Below are 22,406 nucleotides of genomic sequence, written 5' to 3'. Positions count from 1 at the left end.
TGCCTGTACAAACTAAACAAATCCCAGTTGGTCTCTTTGAACTTGCAAAACATTCTGTACTCTTTTATTTTTTTCTTTCCTTGGAGCAAACTTCCTATGTCAGATAAAAGATAAAGAGGTAGTAATAAAAAATTCTCTAGTGAAGTGAGGCCATAAGTAGGGGGAGTGTGGTTGAAGAGCACAAGTTGTACTCCATAGAAGTTGAAGGGGCTCCATAAATAGTTTCCTCTCTGGGTGAACAGAGGAATGGGAGGCCATGAGACTCTCCTGTAAGCTGGATCCCTTCTTTCCTCTCACCTGCTTCAGGAGGACCTGACATTAAGCTTCTTTTTCCTGGTTGAAATTGATTATGTTATTTGGATTCATCTTTCTATTTCTTCATACATCCCTGGGCAGTGATTTCTAGGTAAACAGCTCATAAGCAATCAAATGCTCTGAGGCACCTGTCCAGATGGTAAAAATAAACTAAGAAGGCATTTAGAACCTATAGAGATGTTAGTCTTTATTCTGCGTTCAGGGAATTCATTTTTCACTAATTTGCAATTATTGTTTTTATTTTTTATTTTTTTTTAAGATTTTATTTATTTATTCATGAGAGACACACAGAGAGACAGAGACATAGGCAGAGGAAGAAGCAGGTTCCATACAGAAAGCCCAATGTGGGACTCGATCCTGGGACTCCAGGATCATGCCCTGAGCCAAAGGTACGCACTCAACCACTGAGCCACCCAGGTGTCCCTGCAATTATTGTTTATAGATGTTAACTTTTTTTTATATGTATATTTATTTATTTAGTTATTCATTCATTCATTCCTTCATGAGAGACACAGAGAGAGAGTCAGAGACATAGGAAGAGGGAGAAGCAGGCTCCATGCAGGGAGCCCACAGTGTGTGACTCGATCCCAGGACCCCAAGATCATGCCATGAGCCGAAGGCAGACACTCAACCACTGAGCCACCCAGGAGTCCCTAGGTGTTAACTTTTAGTTCAACATAAGATAAGAGTAACTGCTGTCTGGAGAGTCTAGAACATTTAGGTTCTAACCCCATGGGCCAATAATTGATGTGATTGAGAGAAAAAAATAGTGTGCTTTAACTTAATTCTAATTTTTTAATCATTTTAATTTTTAATAGTTTCATTAAAGAATATTGCTTATAATTCAAAGTGTTTAAAGAAGGTAATCTAGAAACAGTTTAGTAACTTCTTTACTGATTCTAAACTCCTTTTGTCACAATTCTGGATCAACCTCAGGCTTTAACTGAATTAGACCATATCTGGATTTTGAAGTCATTTTGATATAACATCAAGTATTTCCATGCTACTTTTCTTCCATTGGCCACTTATCATTACTGTGCTTTATGCCTCCTTACTTCTTATTTCATAGATTTTTTTTTTAAATATTTATTTATTTATTTTAGAGAGAGAGAGTGAAAGAGTGCATGTGAGTATGAGGAGGGGCAAAGGTACAAGGAGGGAGAGAATCCCAAGCAGATTCCTCACTGAGCACAGAGCCAGATCTCATAACCCTGAGATTACAACCCAAGTGGAAATCAAGAGTCAGATGCCCAAACAACTGAACCATCCAGGCACCCCTTATTTCACAGATTTAGAAGAGTTTAGGGACACCTGTGTGCCTCAGCGGTTAAGTGTGTTGCCTTTGGCTCAGGGAATGATCCTGGAGACCCAGGATCGAGTCCCACATTGGGTTCCCTGCGTGGAGCCTGCTTCTCCCTCTGCCTATGCCTCTGCCTCTCTCTCTCTCTCTGTGTCTCATTAATAAATAAATAAAATCTTTGAAAAAAATGGAAAAGACTTTATAATTTTATAGTCATGTAAATATAGTTTATATATATATATATATATACTGTTAGCAATCCTATTTTCTAATTAAAAAGATGCAGTTTTTCAGATTTTCAAGGAAAGCAGAACATTGCCCTTTTTTTATTATTAGGAGTTTAGGTGCTAAACTAGCTTATTTACATAGGCTTTCTTTAAAATATTCCTGTATTGACCAGTACTTTTTGCAGCCTGCTTTTGATAGAGATTGCTGTTTGTTTGTTTATTTATTTATGAGAGTGGTGGGGAGAGGCAGAGGGAGAGAGAGAATCCTAAGCAGCCTCCACGCCCAGCACAGAGCCGGACAAGGGGCTCAATCTCATAATCCTGAGATCATAACCTGAGTTGAAGTCAGATACTTAACCAACTGAGCCAACCAGACACCCCGGAAAATCTAAGTTTATAGAAAATATTAATGAGGCAAATACACCTAAGGGAAGATCCTTAGAATCTTTAAGATAAATACAATGTCAAAATTTGCTTTTTTTTGTGCTCGAGAGATCAGTAAAACCTTTTTAATATTTTAGTGTTTTGTTAAATTTGCTCTAGATCACTTGTGGCATGATTTTCGACTTGATTTTTTTGTCTGTATTTTCTATTCAAAATATTTTCATGTGGGGATCCCTGGGTGGCTCAGCGGTTTAGTGCCTGCCTTTGGCCCAGGGCGCGATCCTTGAGTCCCGGGATCAAGTCCCGTGTGGGGTTCCCGGCATGAAGCCCGCTTATTCCTCTGCCTGTGTCACTGCCTCTCTCTTTCTCTCTCTCTCTCTCTCTCATAAATAAATAAATCCTTAAAAAAAATATTTTCATGTATTAACTGGTATTGTAATTCACTCTGAATCCAAATGGAAATTTTTATAAAATACCTATTAATTACCTACTTATAGGTAATTTAACTTAGTTTTTTATTTAATTGATTTTTAGGATTCCAGTTAGAAAATTTGAATTTATTTCTCTCATTTCAGGTTATAGTTGGACAATGGTGAAAGAAATGGAATATATTTGTAAGGAGTTAAATCAGCCTGTAACATTTCCTGTCAGAGCAGCATTAGTCAGGCAGTCTTGTTCTCAATTACTTTGGCTGTTAAAGAAATCAAACAGGTATGTGTAAGTTTAACAAAATAGCATATGCATGTGAGTATGTGTGAGAGAAAGAAGATGAAAATTGATTATGTGAAGACAATGTGTGTGGGAAAAAGATGGCAACAGAATGAGCACTGATTGTGTAAGCGAACAGGCTCCCTCACTGGAATAAAACTCCTGATAAACCAACCTCAGCTTACATAACATCACATCTGGGACACCAGGGTGGCTCAGCGGTGTAGAGCCTGCCTTTGGCCCAGGGTGTGATCCTGGAGTCCCCGGATCAAGTCCCACATCGGGCTTCCTGCATGGAGCCTGCTTCTTCCTCTGCTTGTGTCTGCTTCTCTCTCTCTCTCTCTCTCTCTCTCTCTCCCTCTCTCTCTCTCTCTCTGTGTCTCTCATGAATAAATAAAATCTTTAAAAAAAAGAGAGGAAAAGAGAAAAAAACATAACATCACATCTTCTATTCCTCACAAAAGTCTTTGAACACAGTAGGTGCACAGTAAATACCCTTTTTCTATTATGTTATACATTCTCAAAAAGTTTTAAGTGGATAAAATAGTTTCTTTTTGAATTCTATCCTAATTTCAGAAGTTTTTTTTCCATATAGAAATTTTATTATTTTTAAAGATTTTATTTATTTATTTGAAAGAAAGAGCATAAAAGAGCACAATCAGGGGGAGCGTCAGGGAGGGAAGGAGAAGCAGGCTCCCCTCTGAGCAGGGGATTTGATGTGGGGCTCAATTTCAGGGCCCTGCGATCATGACCTGAGCCAAAGGCAGATGCTTAATGGACTGAGCAACCCAGGCTCCACCGAAGTTTTATTTTAGTATGTAATAAAAATTAGTTGGACCACTTATTAGATATTAAAATATATTTCAAAGGTGTGGATATTGAAACAATTTTGATACTATCTTTTTAGTATACTAGTCAGTAGAACAACAGAGAAAATCTGGAAATAAACCCAAATCTATCATGGATGTTAGTTTAGGAAAAGCTAACATTTCACATAATTGGTGCAAAAGTTTAGTGTGGTGTGAGAGAACAGGCCAAGTGTGTGGAAAAAACAAAACTGTTTCCCTTAATCTTTCTTCCAAAATAAATTCCAGATGAATGAAGGCTTGAAAATCCAACATTAAATACACAAAGAAAAAACGTGATACTATATAGTTTCAGAATGGAGAAGACCTTTCTTTCTTTTTTTTTTTTTTAATGTCCTTCCATCAAGGAAGTGTTTTTTTGTGTTTTTTTAAGATCGTATTTATTTATTCACGAGAGACACAGAGGAAGAGAGGGAGGGAGAGAGAGAGGCAGAGGCACAGGCAGAGGGAGAAGCAGGCTCCACACAGGGAACCTGACGTGGGACTCTCGATTCCCGGTCTCCAGGATCACGCCTTGGGCTGAAGTCGGCGCTAAACCGTTAAACCGCTGAGCCACCCAGGCTGCCTGGGAGAAGACCTTTCTTAGGCACAAAATCTGGAAGCTATCGTCGAAGCAAAGTTACCAGAAAAATAACTCTAATATTAAAAAAAAAAAAATTTGTTTTACTTGATCTCAAGACAGCTGCCTGGGAAACACACAGTCTTCACAGGGAAGAAAGTGTTCCAGAGAATTAATGGGTTTATAGGTTTGTATACTTTTTTTTACATCTTGTAAAAGCTCAAAAGATTATAGATTAGCATATAGGCAGGAATCATGACTTTTAAAATCAGGGAATGCAGGGAGCAGGAGCATTGATCCAATATCTCAAGGAAAAGGTGGTTTTCCTTTAGGCTCTTCCAGATGTACAATGCATGTGTGGCAGGCCGTAAATCAGGCTTTTGATTTGAACAAAGTTTATGTACAGCCAAGCTGACTTAGAAGGAATCCTAAAATGGCTTCCTTTGTATATCAGGCCTTTAGAGAGTTTTTCTCTCACCACTTTTATAAAAGGGAAGTTTGAGGTGTGACTGGGCAGCTCAGTCTTTTTTTTTTTTTTTTTTCTTCAGCTCAGTCTTTTAAGCATCCTACTCTTGATTTCTGCTCAAGTCATGAACTCAGGATTGAGAGATTGAGTCTAGCCTCAGACTCTGTGATGCTGAGTGTGGAGCCTGCTTAAGATTTTCTCTCTCTCTCTCCCTCCCCATTCTGTAGCCCCCCTCATATTTGGGCACACATACATGCTCTTTCCTTAAAAAGAAGAAAGTTTGATACATTTGAACACATGAAAATGTAAAGATTTTGGTAAAACTACTCTTGATACATACATCAGACAGATGTAAAGAATTCTAATAAAGAATTTTCTCAGATCATCCAGAAAAAAACTCAGTTTTGTAATTCACTATATTGAAGAGAGTAAGGGAAGCAGATACACATTAAAGAAGTATTCACATTCCTATGGATATTGAATTTTTACTAAATACCTTTTCAGTGTTTGTGAAAATAATGTTTTTTCCAATATCTATCAATAAAATAGTTAATATTTCATAATATTGTATTATCTTCACATTTCCAGGATTAACCCCACTTGACCATGATATATCATTCTTTTAATATATTGCCAAATTGTATTGCTAAGTTTTAATTAGGATTTTTGCATTTGGAAGTGAGATCTGTAGGTTTCTTTTCTTTCTCAGTTTTAGGTATAAATATCATGTACATGTCTTTAAAAGAGCTAGGGACCATTCCTCCTTTTTATCTGTTCTGGGATTTTTTTTTTTTTTTTTAAGATTTTATTTATTCATGAGAGACACAGAGAGAGAGGCAGAGACACAGGCAGAGGGAGAAGCAGGCTCCCTGCAGGGAGCCCGATGTGGGACTTGATCCCAGGACCCCAGGATCACACCCCAGGCCGAAGGTAGACTCTCAACTGGTGAGCCACCCAGGCATCCCAATATATAGATATTTGTAGGAGTTCATGTATTGTATTAGGATATAGTTTGGCTGTTATAATAGAAACATAAATTAACAATAGCTTAAACAAGTCTAGTTCGCTCTCACCTACCTGGCAAAGCATAAATAATTCAAGGCTGATTTGGTGCCTCTACATGTCAAGGACCCAGACCATCCTATTTTCATGCTCTGCTTTCCTTAGGATACTGCCTTCATCCATCTGGTCAGATTGGCTACACCTGAGTTTCAGTTGGTAGTGATGGGGGAGCAGAAGGCTAGTTGAGGACAAAGCACAGGCTGACAAGCACCGTCACCTCCCCGCCCCCCCACTCCCTGGTGGGATATTTGTGACCTTCCTTAGGTACTCCTGGCTGCCCTAAGGGAAGGAAAAACAAATGGTTAATTTATAGAGATTGTAGTCCTCTAAGACAATGAGTCTCCCTTAGTTTACAAATATCTTAATTTACAAGAAAAAAACATTCTTATCAATAACCTAACTTTCAGAAGGAAATGTAGATAAAATTAAATGTCCTTATATCAGCAGCCCATTGACAAATACTTGAGACAGGCAGAGTATAAAGTTCTTCCTTGGAAGCTCCCAACTGTCTTAATGTTAATGCCTTGCTAGGAGAAGCAACCTGAAGTTGACAGTGACGAGGCCTCTGGCATTTTGTTAAGTCCTCTTTAGCATTTGAAAGTTCTTTTGGAGGGCCTCTCAATTGGGATTGAGCTCACTGGAGTCTGCTTCTCCCTCCGTTCATTCCCCACCCTCACTCTTGCTTACATGCTCTCTCTCAAATAAATCAGTAAAATCTTAAAAACAAGCTCCTCTGCTTTCTACTGAGTGTTGGTGTAGGAAAGCATGAAGCCAGCCTGATTTTTGTTTTTCCCCTTATAAGTGTCTTGATTTGGCAGGGGGCTATTGAGGGGGATAACTTAATGTAGAAAGGGTTGTCATCAGGTATATAGATTCAAATGTTCTTTTCCAGAATGTTTCTGTGAATTATATTTTAAAATACTTGTTCTATTTTATTTGTAAACTATCTTTTAACTTTCTGGGATTACAGCTATGAATATTTAGATCTCCATTGCCTATCTTTGGTATATATTTTTTCTCTTTAGTCTTTCTATTTATTTGCATGTAATTTTTTTTTTGATTTTATAATCTGCATTCTATGTCTCTTAAAAAAATTTTTTTAAGATTGTATCTATTCATGAGAAATACAGAGACCTAGATAGGCAAAGGGAGAAGCAGTCATCCCCCTCTCCCGCAACTCAGTGAGGAACCTAAGGATCACTCTACTCAAAGATCATGCCCTGAGCCCAAAGCAGATGCCCAATCACCGAGCCACCCAGGCATCCCATCCCTTACAGTATTTACAACAGTGTCTGTTTTTCCTTGTAATTCTTCAGATTTCACTTTATTTCTTTATTCTTTTTCTTTTTTATTTATTTCCTAAAATCTGCCAGTTAGTGTTTCATCATCTCTTTTATATTGTCTTGTATCCTCTTCCCTTGAGCTCATACCTCTGCTTTGTGCTCTTTCTTCAAAGAAGCAATTGCATCATATAAAAAATGTTGGTCATGGCTTTCATCTGCCTTGTGGCTTTTTTTTTTTTTTTTTTAAGATTTATTTATTTATTCATGAGAGATAGAGAGAGGCAGAGACACAGGCAGAGGGAGAAGCAGGCTCCATGCAGGGATCCTGATGTGGGACTCAATCCCAGGATCATGCCCTGGGCTGAAGGCGGCTCTAAACCGCTCACCCGGGCTTCCCGCCTTGTGGCATTCTTTAAGTTTTACATATATTTCCACTATCTGATAGATTTTTAAAGATGGAGTTTTTATTTCTCCATCTGCCATTTATTTATCCTTTCGTTTTTTTGTACTCTGTTGTATAAAACCTCTGCCAGTTTTTATTATTGCACTTGAAAGAAAGTCTTTTTTTCTGGACAAGCTACTTGCTAAAAGTGCATGTTGGAGAGGGACCAAGACTATGCTCCTTATGACCTAGAGTCTTATATGTGAGTTTATGTAGCCTTTAACTTTTCCCAGTCAATGAATATAGGCACTGCAGTATCTCTAAGTAAAATCCTTTATCTATTGCTTAAATTTAAAATTTTAAGTTTCCATAGGAATAGCCTGATACCCACAACTGTGGTTTTTCTGTGCTAAGTCTTTCCTTATCTTCATGGCTTCCTGGGGCCAAACCTAATTCAAGAAAGCTTCCACTTGTAGCTCAGGGATGACATTCCCACTGTTGCAAAGTATTGAGGTGGAATGTGCCCCTCATGTAGAAGTGTCTTTGGTAGGCTCTCTTGTCATCTTCATGTATGGGCAAATTTTCTTCACTTTTTTACCCAGGTGGCCTTAACCTCTGTTGCTGTTGGAAACCTTTCACTTGTTTTATAATTTGTAGTTTCAGTTCTTTTTTTTTTTTTTTTTAATTTTATTTATTTATTTATGATAGTCACATACAGAGAGAGAGAGAGAGGCAGAGACACAGGCAGAGGGAGAAGCAGGCTCCATGCACCAGGAGCCCGATGTGGGATTCGATCCCGGGTCTCCAGGATCGCGCCCTGGGCCAAAGGCAGGCGCCAAACCGCTGCGCCACCCAGGGATCCCTGTAGTTTCAGTTCTTAATTTCATTCAAGATGGAGTCTCTCTCTTCAGTCTTTTGCCCTTTTTGCTGCCTTTGGGTAATTCCTAGGAGGAAAAGGAGGCACGGCTGACTTCTGGCTGCCATGTTCAAATAGGAAGTTTCTACCTCCCATTTCTTTTATTATTACGGCCTCAATTTTCTCTGTCTACTCCCTATGAAGTCATTTACTCTTTTAAACCTTCTCACTTGAAAATTACACTTTGTGGGTAGCTGAGGTGGCCCAGGGGTTTAGCACCACCTTTGGCCCGGGGCCTGATCCTGGAGACCGGGGGAGTCCCATGTTAGGCTCCCTGCAGGGAGCCTGCTTCTCCCTCTACCTGTCTGTGCCTCTCTCTCTGTCTCTCTCTCTCTCTGTCTCTCTCTCTCTCTCTCTCATGAATGAATAAATAAATACAATCTTTAAAAAAAAAAAGAAAATTACACTTTCTTCAAATTTTTTATTTTTTAATATGACAAGTCTACATCCAACACCATACTTCATGAAGATGGGATGAAAACTTTTCCTCTAAGATCAAAACTAGGGTGCTAACTCTCACCACTCTTATTTAACATAGTACTGAAAGTCCTAGCTGCAGAAGTCAGGCAAGAAAAAGTATAAGAATTAGAAAGAAAGAAATCAAAATGCCTGTATTTGAAGATAACATTTTGTACATAGATTTTGTATAAAGATTCAACCAGGAGGAGCGTGGTTGGCTCAGTTATTTAAGCCTCCAACTCTTGATTTTGGCTCATGTCAAGATCCCAGGGTTGTGAGATCGAGCCCTGTGTTGGACTTTGTGCTGGGCATAGAGACTTTTTTCTTCATTGAGTAATCTTGGCTCCCTTGTCAAATATTAGTTGACCATATATGCTTGGGTTTATTTTTTGGCTATTGATTCTTTTCTCTTGGACTATTTGTCTGTTTTTATGCCACTACCACACTGTATTGTCATACAGTATTATTCGAAGTCAGAAGTATGATGCCTCCTGCTTTGTTCTTCTTTACCAAGATTTCTTTGTATATTCAGGGTCTTCTGTGGTTCCATATAAGTTCTAGGAAAGTCTTTTTTTGTATTTCTGTAAAAAAATGCAATTGGAATCTTAATAGGGATTTCATTGAATATTTTGGTAATACTGACATTTTAATAATAATAATTCTTCCAATACGTGAAGACAGGATACTTTTTCATTTATTTATGTCTTCTTTGATATATTGAGATGTATTTCTTCTGAGCCTGATTTATTGAGTTTTTATCATGAATGGATGTTGAATTTTGTCAAATGCTTTTTCTGCACCTACTGAAATGATCATATTCTTTTCTTTCATTCTATTAAATGTGATGTATAACAGTGATTTGTGTGTGTTGAACTATCCTTGCAACACAGGAATAAATTCCATTTGATCATGGTGAATGATTATTTTATTGTGCTGCAGAATTGGTTTGGTGGTATTTTTTTTTTTTTTAAAGATTTTATTTATTCATGAGAGGCAAAGACATAGGCAGAGGGAAAAGCAGGCTTCCTGTGGGGAGCCTGATGCAGGACTCAATCCCAGGACTCCAGGATTACACCCTGAGCTAAAGGCAGATAGATGTTCAACCACTGAGCCACCCAGGTGCCCTGTTTGGTAGTATTTTACTGAGAATATTTGCATCTGTATTCATCAGGAATATTGACTTACAGTTTTCTTTACTAGTAGTGTCCTTTTCTGGTTTTGGTATCAGGATAATGCTGGTTTATAAAATAAATTTGGGATTGTTTCCTGCTCTTCAGTTATTTGGAAGAGTTGGAGAAGAATTGGTGTTAATTCTTTAAATATTTGGAAAATTCACCAGTGAAACCATCTGTTTCTGTGCTTTTCTTCATTGGGAGATTTTTAATTACTGATTCAGTTTCTTTGCTAGTAATTGATCTATCCAGATTTTTAAATTCTTTCTGATTAGGTCTTGGTAAGCTGTAAAAATATGGATCTTAAAGTAATTCTCATTTGTGTGTATGTGTCCTCGCCTGTAGCTTAAAATTTCTTTTTGATTTGCCACACAATGCTGCTGTAGAATAAAATTCAAAGTACTTTTCTCTGTTACATTTCCAGAATAATGTCACCATCCATAAGGACAAGAATGTGTCTAACATAGTGAGAACACCTTGGTTAAGATAGACTATTTCTTAGTAGTAGTAGAAGTGTTTTGGAGATTTTTTCAAGTTTCCTGGATTCTGACATGTTTATGGGGAAAATAAGTATGAAACTACTTAGCAGCATTGCATTTTCTTAGACTCTGATGCAATAGGAATATTGTAATAGAAGTAATGTCTACTAGAAGAAACAAAAATATACAATTTAAATAACATTAAAATTCTGAGTATATTCTTAACATCCATAATAAATATGCATATATTATTAATGTATTTTTAACGCCCAGAGATGGATCTAAATTTATTATTTGGCATCCTTAGTGACATCTCTTGGTGTTCTTATATCTTCTACAAGCTCCCCCAAAAGGGAGAGTGGGGCCACTTACAAGTGAATATGAATGTTGGTAATGTCGGTGACATTTATGTCTCTTTATAGTCCCTTGCAGTCATGCTTCTGACTATATCCAGCCTACTGGAAAAAAACCAAGTTAGAGTGGTAGGTTTTGTGTAGGGAACAGATTCCTTGATCAGCAATACAATCTTTTCAGTTTTTTTGTCCAAAATTTGGCTCATTTTCACTGTTAACCAGTGTAGGTTTCCAAAGCCATTTCACATTCCTATAACTCAGATATAGCAGTTACCTAATTTAGATAAAGGCAATGTGAATTGTTTTTCTCTCTAGTCCTTTTGATGTTCATGAAGGAATGAAACAGGAACTGTATGTTCCAGCACTGCTAATTAATTGTTTGTGTAAATTTGGATTAAAGATAAATGAAAGTAACTATTTTTAGGCTTGTTGGAAATCCTCATCGTTGTTTCTTATCTTTTACTTTTCACTATAAAATTCTGTTTTGGGCAGGACTGGTGGCTCAAGCTGTTTAGCGCCGCCTTCAGCCCAGGGCCTGATCCTAGAGACCCGGGATCGAGTTCCACATCAGGCTCCCTGCATGGAGCCTGCTTCTCCCTCTGCCTGTGTCTCTGCCTCTCTTTCTCTCTCTCTCTCTGTGTCTCTCATGAATAAATAAATAAAATATTTTTTAAAAAATTAAATTTAATTTAAAAATAAATAAATAAAATTCTTTTTTTATTTTAATGCAGGTATAGCCTGACTATTTGGACTGGAAAAAATGATAACTATTCCACCGAAGATTTACTTTGCATTAGAGACTTTTTTGACAAGAAACAAGTTTTCTATGACATCTTGGAACCACAAAACCATGAATTTAAACAAGCCATTGGAGTCAAAGTTAATCTCTAAGAAGATTCTTCTAAATCATTTCATGTTTTGGTTTCATAATCTTCTGCTTTGGTCTGAATTAATTACCATGTAAATTGTGATGATTGATTTATGCTATAATTCATCTACTCTAAAGACATGCTTACTTTATTAGGCCTATGTCCTTATGATACTGTATATACTTAAAAGATTTGGAAAGTGAAGATTTCAGTGCGCCTGGTCTAATAATAATTTAGGAAAATTATGCTTTAAACCCCTTTATAAAATGTAATTTTGATATACTGAAGATAATTGAAGAGTTTATATGTCAATAACATATAATCACATTACGGAGATTCCACAAAACTATGGCACCCTCTTTCTTTTGTCCTGGAGAACTGGTTATTTCAGAGACTAAGGAAGAGTAAGAGGACTTTAAAAATGTTTTAACTTTCACAGAGGTGACCAGATTTCTCATAACAGAATAAAATCCATTTATTGAAAATAATATAGATTAAATTTGATGGATCTAGAATTTCCGTATTGTTGGGAACATGCTGACAACTATTTAAGTTTTTTATATTCCTTGTTTCAATCACTATATTTTATCTATAGTAAGTACAATATTACTGGAGATCAGAATTTTAATCCTAGTTATGTATCATTTGGTTTTCAAAATTCTCACACCACCATAGTTCAGGCCCTTATTTTACTGCTAGAATTTTAAAAAGTTCTTCATGACTTCATTGTTCACATTCTACTCAGAGATGCCATGAGTATTTCTGCTGAAGAAAACTTTTGTAAGCACCTCTTGCCAAATCAGAAAGCTGCAGGGGTCTCTTAAATGCCACTTCATTAAATTTTACTCTTTCAAGATCCTTCATAATGTAGCCCACTCTAAAAGTCACCTGTGTGAACTTCAGCTCTGTCAGCATTTCAAAAATGCCTATAACATCTATGGTCTCCAGATCTTACTTTAACAGTTAATTTTAACTATTTAATATTGTCCACTGATTATGTCATACATGTTAGTTTATCTGCTCAGCTAGGTTATATAAAGTCCTTTATAGTAAGGGAACATTCTTAACTCCTTTACACTGGGTGGCATAGTCTTGAGCAAGGTATTCAGAAAAACATGTACTTCTTTCATTTATTGAAAAGAAACTTACCAGTGAATGTCCTAAAATATGTAATTTGCTTGGTCTGTCAACTGTTTTCTCCTGGAAAATAATAGTATATAGAGAAAAGAACTTGGATTTTGAATTCAGACAGACTTCCCTTACAGCCCCATTTCAGTCCCTTCCTAGCTGTAGATTTTAGGGAATATTTAACCTCATTGCGTCTTGGTTTCCTCATCTGTAAAATGGAGGGAAAATGAGGATTCTCTTGTACAGTTATTATGAAGATTGAGATTTATGGAATAAAGGCATCTAGCTCATACTCAACACATAGCAAGTACTCAACAGACAATTCCCTTCTAGACTTATGGGATCATAACCATTATAGATAATAGTAAGGGGTATAACATCAGACATTGTAGATGTATAAATATTTAAGGAAGTCCACTGTATTTCCACTTTAAATTTTAACTACAACTAGATGCAGTGCTATTTGTCAAATGAACTTCACTTTCTATGGTGGTTTACCAGAAGCAAAAGATGCAATGTTATAATCATAAAATTTTAATAATAGCAACAAAGAATAACTCTTTAATATTTCAGTAAAATTAGTGTTTATAAATTTTCTAAAATGACTACGTTTTACTTTTATAGAGAGAGTTGAATTTGTTTTTGGATTTTTCTTTTAATTTGAAAGGGCATGAACAGGAGGAGGGGCAGAGGGAGAAGCAGATTCCCACCTGAGCAGGGAGCTTGTTCATGGTTCGATCCCAGGACCCCAGGATCAAGACATGAGCCCAAGCAAGGCAGCTGCTTAACCAACTGAGCCATCGAGACAACTCAAGAGTTGAATTTAAAAATGAACTGCATTTTAATAAATATAAATGCATTTAATTGCATTTAATAAAAGTCATTTGTCCAGAAGATTATTCTTGCTACTTGATTATCTGACCGTTGGTAATATATATTTTTTATTTTGATGTTTATTTTATTTATTTATTTATTTATTTATTTATTTATTATTTATTTCTATTTTAGAAAGGGAGAGAGAATCTTAAGCAGGCTACATATTGAGTCTGGGGCTTGATCTAATGGCTGTGAAATCATGACTTGAGCCTAAGTCAAGAGTCAGATGCTTTACCACATGAGCCACTCACATACCCTATGACCCTTGATAATATTTTAAATATATTAGTCTTAAGTCTTAAAAATGCCTTTGTATTGAGGAATTTATTAGCTGATTATGACTTAGGTTAAGATTTTTTTTTTTAAGGGATACCTGGGTAGCTCAGCGGTTGGGTGCCTGCCTTTGGCTCAGGTCGTAATCCCGGGATCAGGGAATGGAGTTCCAGGATCAGGGAATGGAGTTCCGCATCAGGGTCCCTGCAAGGAGCCTGCTTCTCCCTCCACCTATGTCTCTGCCTCTCTCTCTCAGTCTGTGTCTCTCATGAGTAAATAAATAAATCTTAAAAAAAAAAAAGATTTTTTAAAAGATTTTATTTATTTACCTGAGAGACAGAAATAGTAAGAGAGAACATGGGTAGGGAGGAGAGAGGGAAGCAGGCTCCCCATGGAGCAGGGAGCTGCAGGGCAGGGCTAGATCCCAGGACCCTGGGATCATGACCTGAGCTGAAGGCAGATGCTTAACCCACTGAACCACCCAGGTTCCCCTAGGTTAAGATTTAAAGGTGTATTTTTAAGTCATCTTTGGGAACAAAAAATAGATAAGGAAATTATGAAATGTATTCTATTGAAATGTAAATTTTGGGGGATCCCTGGGTGGCTCAGCGGTTGAGCGTCTGTCTGGACCAGGGCGTGATCCTGGAGTCCTGGAATCGAGTCCCGAATCAGGCTCCCTGCATGGAGCCTGCTTCTCCCTCTGCCTGTGTCTCTGCCTCTCTTCTGTGTCTTTCATGAATAAACAAAATCTTTAAAAAAAAAAAACAGGTGGAAAAGAATGGAAATGAATTTTAAAAACTAAAAAATTTTTAATGGACAGCCACATGGAAAAGAATAAGTGATCCCTACTTCATACCATATGCAAATAATAATTTGAGTTATATCTTAGGCCCAAATGTGAAAGCTAAAACTAAAGCATTTATTTATTTATTTTTAATTTTTATTTATTTATGATAGTCACACAGAGCGAGAGAGAGAGGCAGAGACATAGGCAGAGGGAGAAGCAGGCTCCATGCAGGGAGCCTGACGCAGGACTCCATCCTGGGACTCTGGAATCATGCCCTGAGCCTAAGGCAGATGTTCAACCGCTAAGCCACCCAGGGATCCCCAGAAAGGGAGACTCTTAAGCAGGTAAGCAGGTTCCACATCCAGAGTGGAGCCTAACCCAGGGCTCAATCCCACAACCTTGGGATCATGACCTGAACCAAAATCAGGAGTCCAACACTTCACCAACTGAGCTGCCCAGGTGCCCTGACAATGATTTATTAACACCATACTAATTATTTAAAAAATTGATTAAAAAAATAATAAATAAAAATAAAAAAATTTGATTAATGGGCTTTATCAAAATTTAAGACTTCTCATCAAAAGACCATTAACATATATTTGACAAAGGGCTCATACTTAGAATCTATGGAGAACTCATAAACTGATTTTTAAAAAGCTAAACAACCTAATCAAAAATAGGCAAAAGGACAGACACTTCATAACTTGGTTAGTAAATAATGATATAAAGGCCTTAATGTGTAAGAATGCAATACAATACTATAGAAACACTGAGAATCTACATTACTGATACGGAAAGATGTTATATTGCAGGTGGCAAAACAGGTGTCTGGTATATATATATATTTTTAAGATTTTATTTATTTATTCATGAGAGACACAGAGAGAGGCAGAGACACAGGCAGAGAAGCAGGTTCCATGCAGGGAGACCGATGCAGGACTCAATCCCAGGACTCTAGGATCACTTCCTGAGCTGAAAAGCAGACGCTCAACCGCTGAGCCACCCAGGTGCCCCATGGTATTATATTGTTTGAAATTGAATGTCTTTACGTGCATTTGTATACATAGGAAAATATTTGGGAAGAAGTTCCCAGACACAAAATAAGTGTGACCTATTTTTCTCCTCCAGGTTCTCAAGTCTAATGTATTGGTGTTGAGAACTCATAGCATCCGAGGGCTATTTCCCAAGCCTGGCAGAGCCACCCTGGTCTTACAACAGACTTCGGTATGAGATCCAAGTGTTCAAAAAATCAGCTTTAAAAAGTGCAGTAGTTTATGGCCCTGTAAAATTGTTGTAATTGCTACTTAGTCAGATATGTACTCATTTATCAAGTGGGAAATTGTTAAAAGTTATTCAGAACAGTTTGGTTATTTGCTTATTTTTTGGAGCTAGGGTCTTAGATTTTTTTTTCCTTGTAATAAGAATTAAATACGTAGTGAATAATTTTTTTTTATTTTTTTATTTTTTATTTATTTATGATAGTCACAGAGAGAGAGAGAGAGGCAGAGACACAGGCAGAGGGAGAAGCAGGCTCCATGCACCAGGAGCCTGATGTGGGATTCGATCCCGGGTCTCCAGGATCGCGCCCTGGGCCAAAGGCAGGCGCCAAACCGCTGCGCCACCCAGGGATCCCATACGTAGTGAATATATAGAAAAATGCCCTATCTCTCACCTTGAAATTTAAGATTTAAGAGCCTACAATCCGCTTATAAATTCATGAATCAATGCAAGGACAATAGCTGAAAGAAAGATGAAGATAGTAGTACTAAAGAACTTTTTTTATCTAGAAAATGGGAGTATGATGAATGAAGATCTGATAACCAGGTCTTGGAAGAAATGGGGCAGGATCTAGTTCTTGGGACCTCAGTAGCAGGAGCTCAGAGCCTTTGTTCTAGTGTCTAGTGTTCCACATCCATGTCATTCTTTTATCCATGACTGTGATTGCTTCTCTCTTCCTTGTACCTACCATCCAGGGACCGGAATTTGTCTACTCATTTGTGTCTGCAGGGCTCACTGGGGAGTGCTGTGGGGAGGGAAAGGATTCAGGCATTAAATTGATGTCTGATGTGCTGAAGATGCTCAAATAATTAAGAAATAATTTCTACCTCAAGGATCTTCCAATCTAGGTGGAGGAGAGAGACCTGTGAATGATGAGTTGGATGTTTGCCATAATTCCTGTGATGTAACTGAACACCAGGTTGAGGCACAGGCAGCATTTCATTCAAATTGAGAGAAAACACTTAACATTGAGTCTTGAATGATGAGTAAGATTCACCAGGTAGACTAAAAGAGGGGCAAGGGCCTCTTTTCAGACAGAGGCACGTGCACAAAGGAACTCTAAGTAGGAAACGGACTGGCCTGACCTGTTCAAAAAGTATGTGGAGACGCCATACTATGAGGCCGGGCACTTCTGCAGGGGCCAGACTCATTTTCTGAACCAAGGAGTTTGCTGCTTTTCTAGTAGGTCATAGGAATCATTGCACCATTTTAAGTAGGGGAGCCTTATTCTCAGTTTTGATTGTTAGAAATTGTTTGCAATGACATGAGAAAGGAGATCTGGAATTCTTGTGAAAAGTGAAAAAATTGAAAAGAGATGAAGCCCTGAAGTACGGTGGTAGCAAAAGGGCATGGAAATGCTTAAGAGCCAGAGGAAAGAGGCTATGAAGGAAAAACTCATAAGAGTCTTTAAACTGGTGGAATGAGGCATATGTGAGAGGGAAGAATCTCACATATGTATTTTCCATTTGGGTACCAGAGGGTCAGGTGCTGCTATTAACCCAAACATGATAGGAGAGGCCAAGTGTGGCTCTGTTTCTCAGTGATTTGTTGATGTTCCTCTATACCAGCTTGGAAAGAAAACTGAAAACCCCATCTGCTAGCCCCTTAACTCACGTACCTCCTACTCTAACTTTAGGAAGGATGCTCTTTTTTATTTAACCAATTTCATTAAGATCCCACACCAAGTAATTGCTACTTTACTACATATTTTATTTATTTTTTTAAGATTTTATTTATTCATGAGAGACACAGAATGGGAGGCAGAGACACAGGCAGAAGGAGAAGCAGGCCCCCCATAGGGAGCACGACCTGGACTCAATCCCAGGACCCCGGGATCACGCCCTGGGCCAAAGGCCACCCAGACGTCCCATTACATATTTTAATTATTCCATAATTGTAAATGATATCCATAGTCCCACTATTAGTGAAGACAGAAAACAGGCAGGGTTTGAAAGGGGCTCACTCAGCCTCCTACCCTTTAGGGAGGTTCTTGTTTCTATGTTTCTGCCCAAGAAAGGGACCAGTCTAACAAATCTGGTGCCTGAGCTCTTCTGGGTTTGCTTGCTGCTACAGAATGTTCATTAAAGCTGGTCATTGCCTCTTTCTTCTTTATCCTTTCCTTGGGATGAAAGAATATAGTAAAAGTTCAAAAAATGTAACTGAACTACTATAGAGTCTGTTGCTACTTTGTGAATTCAAGAGCTAATCAAAAATTCTGCATTAAAGTAGAAAGATGTGACCTTTTCACAGAGCCTGTTGAGCTCAAGCCCTTAAAGAGTCTTTTGTGACTTCCCCAAGTGTGGGCTGTCTCCAGAGGCACCTCTTCTGCTACAGTATAGTTATTTTACAGGTTTGTGTTTTGTTCTCAGCTGTGTTGTTTTATTTACTTATTTTTTTAAAAAAGATTTCATTTATTTTTTCATGAGAGACAGAGAGAGAGGCAGAGACATAGACATAGGGAGAAGCAGGCTCCATGCAGGGAGCCTGATGTGGGACTCGATCCCTAGACCCAGGATCATGCCCTGAAATGAAGGCAGATGCTCAACTGCTGAGCACCCAGGCGTTCCATCTGTGTTGTTTTAGAGGAAGAAACTATTCGTTTTTATGGGATGTCTGGTCAGCATAGGCCCTTAACAAATGTTGGGATGGATGGATGGATGGATGGATGGATGGATGGATGGATGGATGGATGACACAAAACCTCAATAATTTTTTAGACCAGTTGTTCTTACAGTGGTCACAAGCCCCTCATTTCCCTTGAGATGCTTTTAGGAGATACATGAGGTCAGAACCATTTGTGAAATTGTTATTATTCACAAATAACAGCATTTACCTGTCTCATGGTGATATTTACACTGATGTTGGAAAAACAATGGTAAGTTAAATTGTTGATGTCTTAGTATAAATCAAGTTCATGGCATCAACTAGCAATCATATTCTTCACTGCCATACAATCACATTAAAAAGAAAAAAAAGACTCAGAAGTATCATCACTGAGTTCGCAAAAATTGTTAATTTTTGGTGCTGAGTCAAGATTAACATTGTTGAGTTAATATTAAGATCTTGGGGCACCTGGCCGGCTCAGTTAGAGCATGTCTTGGGGGTTGTAAGTTCAAGCCCCATGTTGGATGTAGAGATTACTTAAAAATAAAATCTTTTACAAAAGCTAACTACATCTCGACTCTTTAATATTCTGTGTGATGAAATGGGAGGTAAACACACAATAGTTCTACATACTGTAATTTAGTAGTTGTCCTAAAGAAAAGCACTTGTTGCAAACAAAACTAGTCATTTTTTTCATGGAGAAAATATTTACTTGAAAGAACAACTGACAGATTAGTTATTCAGTCTTGAGTATTTGGCAAATATTTTCTCAAAAATGAACAATCCAAGTTTCTCACTTCAAGGAAAACAACTGACAATAACTGTTGCCAGTGACAGAATCTGAGCTTTTATAATGAAAAATTAGAATTTGACATGAACTTGAATCAATCATTGTGAGCCTGAGACAATTCCCAATGCTTAAGGACTTTTTTCTGATTATCAATGGTAATATTAGTAAATGTTATTTTTAATATAATAAAATGTGCCAACATTAAGAAGATCTGCACAACTTACAGAGTCATCATTTTCCAAATAACTAGTGCTGATGTTATAAAACCATGCATGAGTAAGGAACCTATTCAAATTGCAGGACAGACAGTGAAATTTAGTGTAACAGAATATGAAAATTCATTGATGTGGTTTCAGATTCCACATTACAGCTAACCTTTAAAGCAACTACCACTTACTGTTTCTTGGCCTTTTGGCTAATTACCCAAATTTGAGTATAGTATCAAAGAAGACTGTCCACAATTATGTGAAAACTCTATTAAGCTATTTCTTCCTTTTCTAATTACATGTCTATGTGAAGCCATATTTTCTTCATATGCTTCAACTTAACATATTAACTACAGATTGAATACAAAAACAGGAGAATCCAGCTGTTTTCTATTAAGCCAAACATGAAGAGATTTGCAAAAACAAAAACCAATACCACTTTTTTCACTAAATATATTTTGGATAATATGCTTTTCATAAAATATTTATGCCAAACATGTAATGGGTTTCTTATTTATTTATTTTGGTTTGTTGTTGTTGTTGTTTTTTAAGATTTATTTATTTATTCATTCAGAGAGAGCGAGAGAGGCAGAGACACAGGCAGAGGGAGAAGCAGGCTCCATGCAGGAAGCCCGATGTGGGACTTGATCCCGGGTCTCCAGGATCACACCCCGGGCTGCAGGCGGCGCTAAACCGCTGTGCCACCAGGGCTGCCGGTTTGTTGTTTTTTTAAAAGAATTAATATTTTGGGATGCCGAGTGGCTCAGCGGTTGAACATCTGCCTTTGGCTCAGGGCGTGATCCTAGGGTCCTGGGATCCAGTCCCACATCGGGCTCCCTGTGGGGAGCCTGCTTCTCCCTCTGCCTATGTCTCTGCCTCTCTCTCTGTGTCTCTCATGAATAAATAAAATCTTTAAAAAAATTTTTTTAAAAAGAATATTTTTAAAGTTTTCCAGGTTTAATTTTTTTTTTTTAAGATGTGAGGTTTTTTTAAAAGACTTTATTTAGGGACTCCTAGGTGGCTCAGTTGTTGAGTGTCTGTCTTCAGCTCAGGGTGTGATCCTGGGGTCCTGGGATCGACTCCCATATTGGGCTCCCTGCAGGGAGCCTGCTTCTCCCGTCTCTGCCTCTCTGCATCTCTCATGAATAAATAATAAAATGTTTTTTATATATATTTTTATTTATTCATGAGAGAGAGAGAGGCAGAGACACAGGCAGAGGGAGAAGCAGGCTCCATGCAGGGAGCCCGATGTGGGACTCAGTCCCTGGTCTCCAGGATCACGCCCTGGGCTGAAGGCAGACGCTTAACCGCTAAGCCACCCAGGCATCCCAAAATCTTTTTTTTTTTTTTAAGATTGTATTAATTTATTCATGAGAGACACAGAGAGAGGCAGAGACATAGGCAGGGAGAGAAACAGGCTTCCTCTGGGGAGCCTGATGCTGACTCGATCCTGGGACCCTGGGACCATGACCTAAGCCAAAGGCAGATGCTCAATGGCTGAGCCACCCAGGCATCCTTAAAGATGTATTTATATTTGTGAAAGAGAGCACAAGTCAGGGGAGCAGAGGGTGGAGAGGAGAGAATCTCAAGGAGACTCTCCACACAGCACAGAGTCCTGATACAGGACTTGATTTCACAACCCTGAGATCATGACCTGAGCTGAAACAAATAATTGGATGCCTTTTTTTTTTTTTTTTTAAGATTGTATTTATTTACTCATGAGAGACAGAGAGAGTCAGAGGCATAGGCAGAGAGAGAAGCAGGCTCCCTACTGGGAGCCTGATGTAGGACTTGATCCCAGGACCCCAGGATCACCACCTGAGCCAAAGGCAAATGCTCAACCGCTGAGCCACCCAGGCACCCCTTTCTAGGTTTAATTTTTTTTAAGATTTTATTTATTTATTCATGAGAGACAGAGAGAGAAAGAGGCAGAGACACAGAGAGAGAAGCAGGCTCCCTGCAGGGACCCCGACGTGGGACTTGATCCTGGGTCTCCAGGATCAGGCCCTGGGCTGAAGGTGGCGTTAAACCGCTGAGCCACCCGGGCTGCCCTCTAGGTTTAATTTTTAATGTACCAAACATAACCTAGATTTTTTTTTTAAGCCTTTAGGATCCTCAAGTTTTGAGAGTATACATGTCCTGAGATCAAAAGGTTTAAAAACCTGTGTCTCCAGATGTTTTAAGTGTTTGGCATATATGACATTGGGTATAGAAATTACTTAAATAAATAAATAATTTAAAGGAAAAGAATTATAGACATTCAAGGAAGGTACACAAGAAGGTAGGATGTTACCTTGGAAGAGCCAATGGGCAGCTCCAGTAAATCCATGGATTTACCATGATCTGGCTCTCCTGTCTTGGTGACTTAGAAATGACTTAAAAGTGTGATTTAGATCTAAGGAATATTGGCATTAAACAAGGCTATATAAACTTAAATATTATTTTACTAAGAATTATGACTTCCAAGAAGACTGTGCCTTCTTGTTTAAAAAAAATATAGGTTTTATTATTATCCACATATGCTGAGGCCATTTAAAACACATTTTCTACTCAGGGTTGCAAGAGGAGGCAGGCGTCCCTCTTCACAGGGGGCCAGTGTGGGGAAGCACCAGGGGTCCCGCTGAAGGACGAGGAAGTGAGGGGAAAACTTGGGCAAGATCCTTT

General features: G+C 38.2%; 1 protein-coding gene across 7 annotated transcripts in view; it reads left to right on the top strand.

Moving 5' to 3' along the window:
* The window catches only part of FAM151B (family with sequence similarity 151 member B), a 32,424-nt gene extending 18,602 nt beyond the window's left edge, over positions 1 to 13,822 (top strand). For 4 of the 7 annotated variants that reach the window (XM_049108326.1, XM_049108327.1, XM_035714311.2 and 1 more), the window contains 3 exons: positions 2,802 to 2,937; positions 11,663 to 11,810; positions 13,596 to 13,822. In XM_049108326.1, the coding sequence (XP_048964283.1) occupies positions 2,802 to 2,937; positions 11,663 to 11,810; positions 13,596 to 13,724 (413 nt within the window). In that variant the 3' untranslated portion in view covers positions 13,725 to 13,822. Of the gene's footprint in view, positions 1 to 2,801; positions 2,938 to 4,478; positions 4,547 to 11,662 lie in introns of all 7 variants that reach the window. The other 3 variants (XM_049108329.1, XM_049108330.1, XM_025437628.3) reach the window with 3 other exon arrangements.
* Positions 13,823 to 22,406: the final 8,584 nt, after the last annotated feature.

Source organism: Canis lupus, chromosome 3 (genome assembly GCF_003254725.2).
Source record: "Canis lupus dingo isolate Sandy chromosome 3, ASM325472v2, whole genome shotgun sequence".
In the NCBI taxonomy this organism is placed as follows: Eukaryota; Metazoa; Chordata; class Mammalia; order Carnivora; family Canidae; genus Canis; species Canis lupus.
This window is presented reverse-complemented; position numbering and strand designations above follow the sequence as displayed.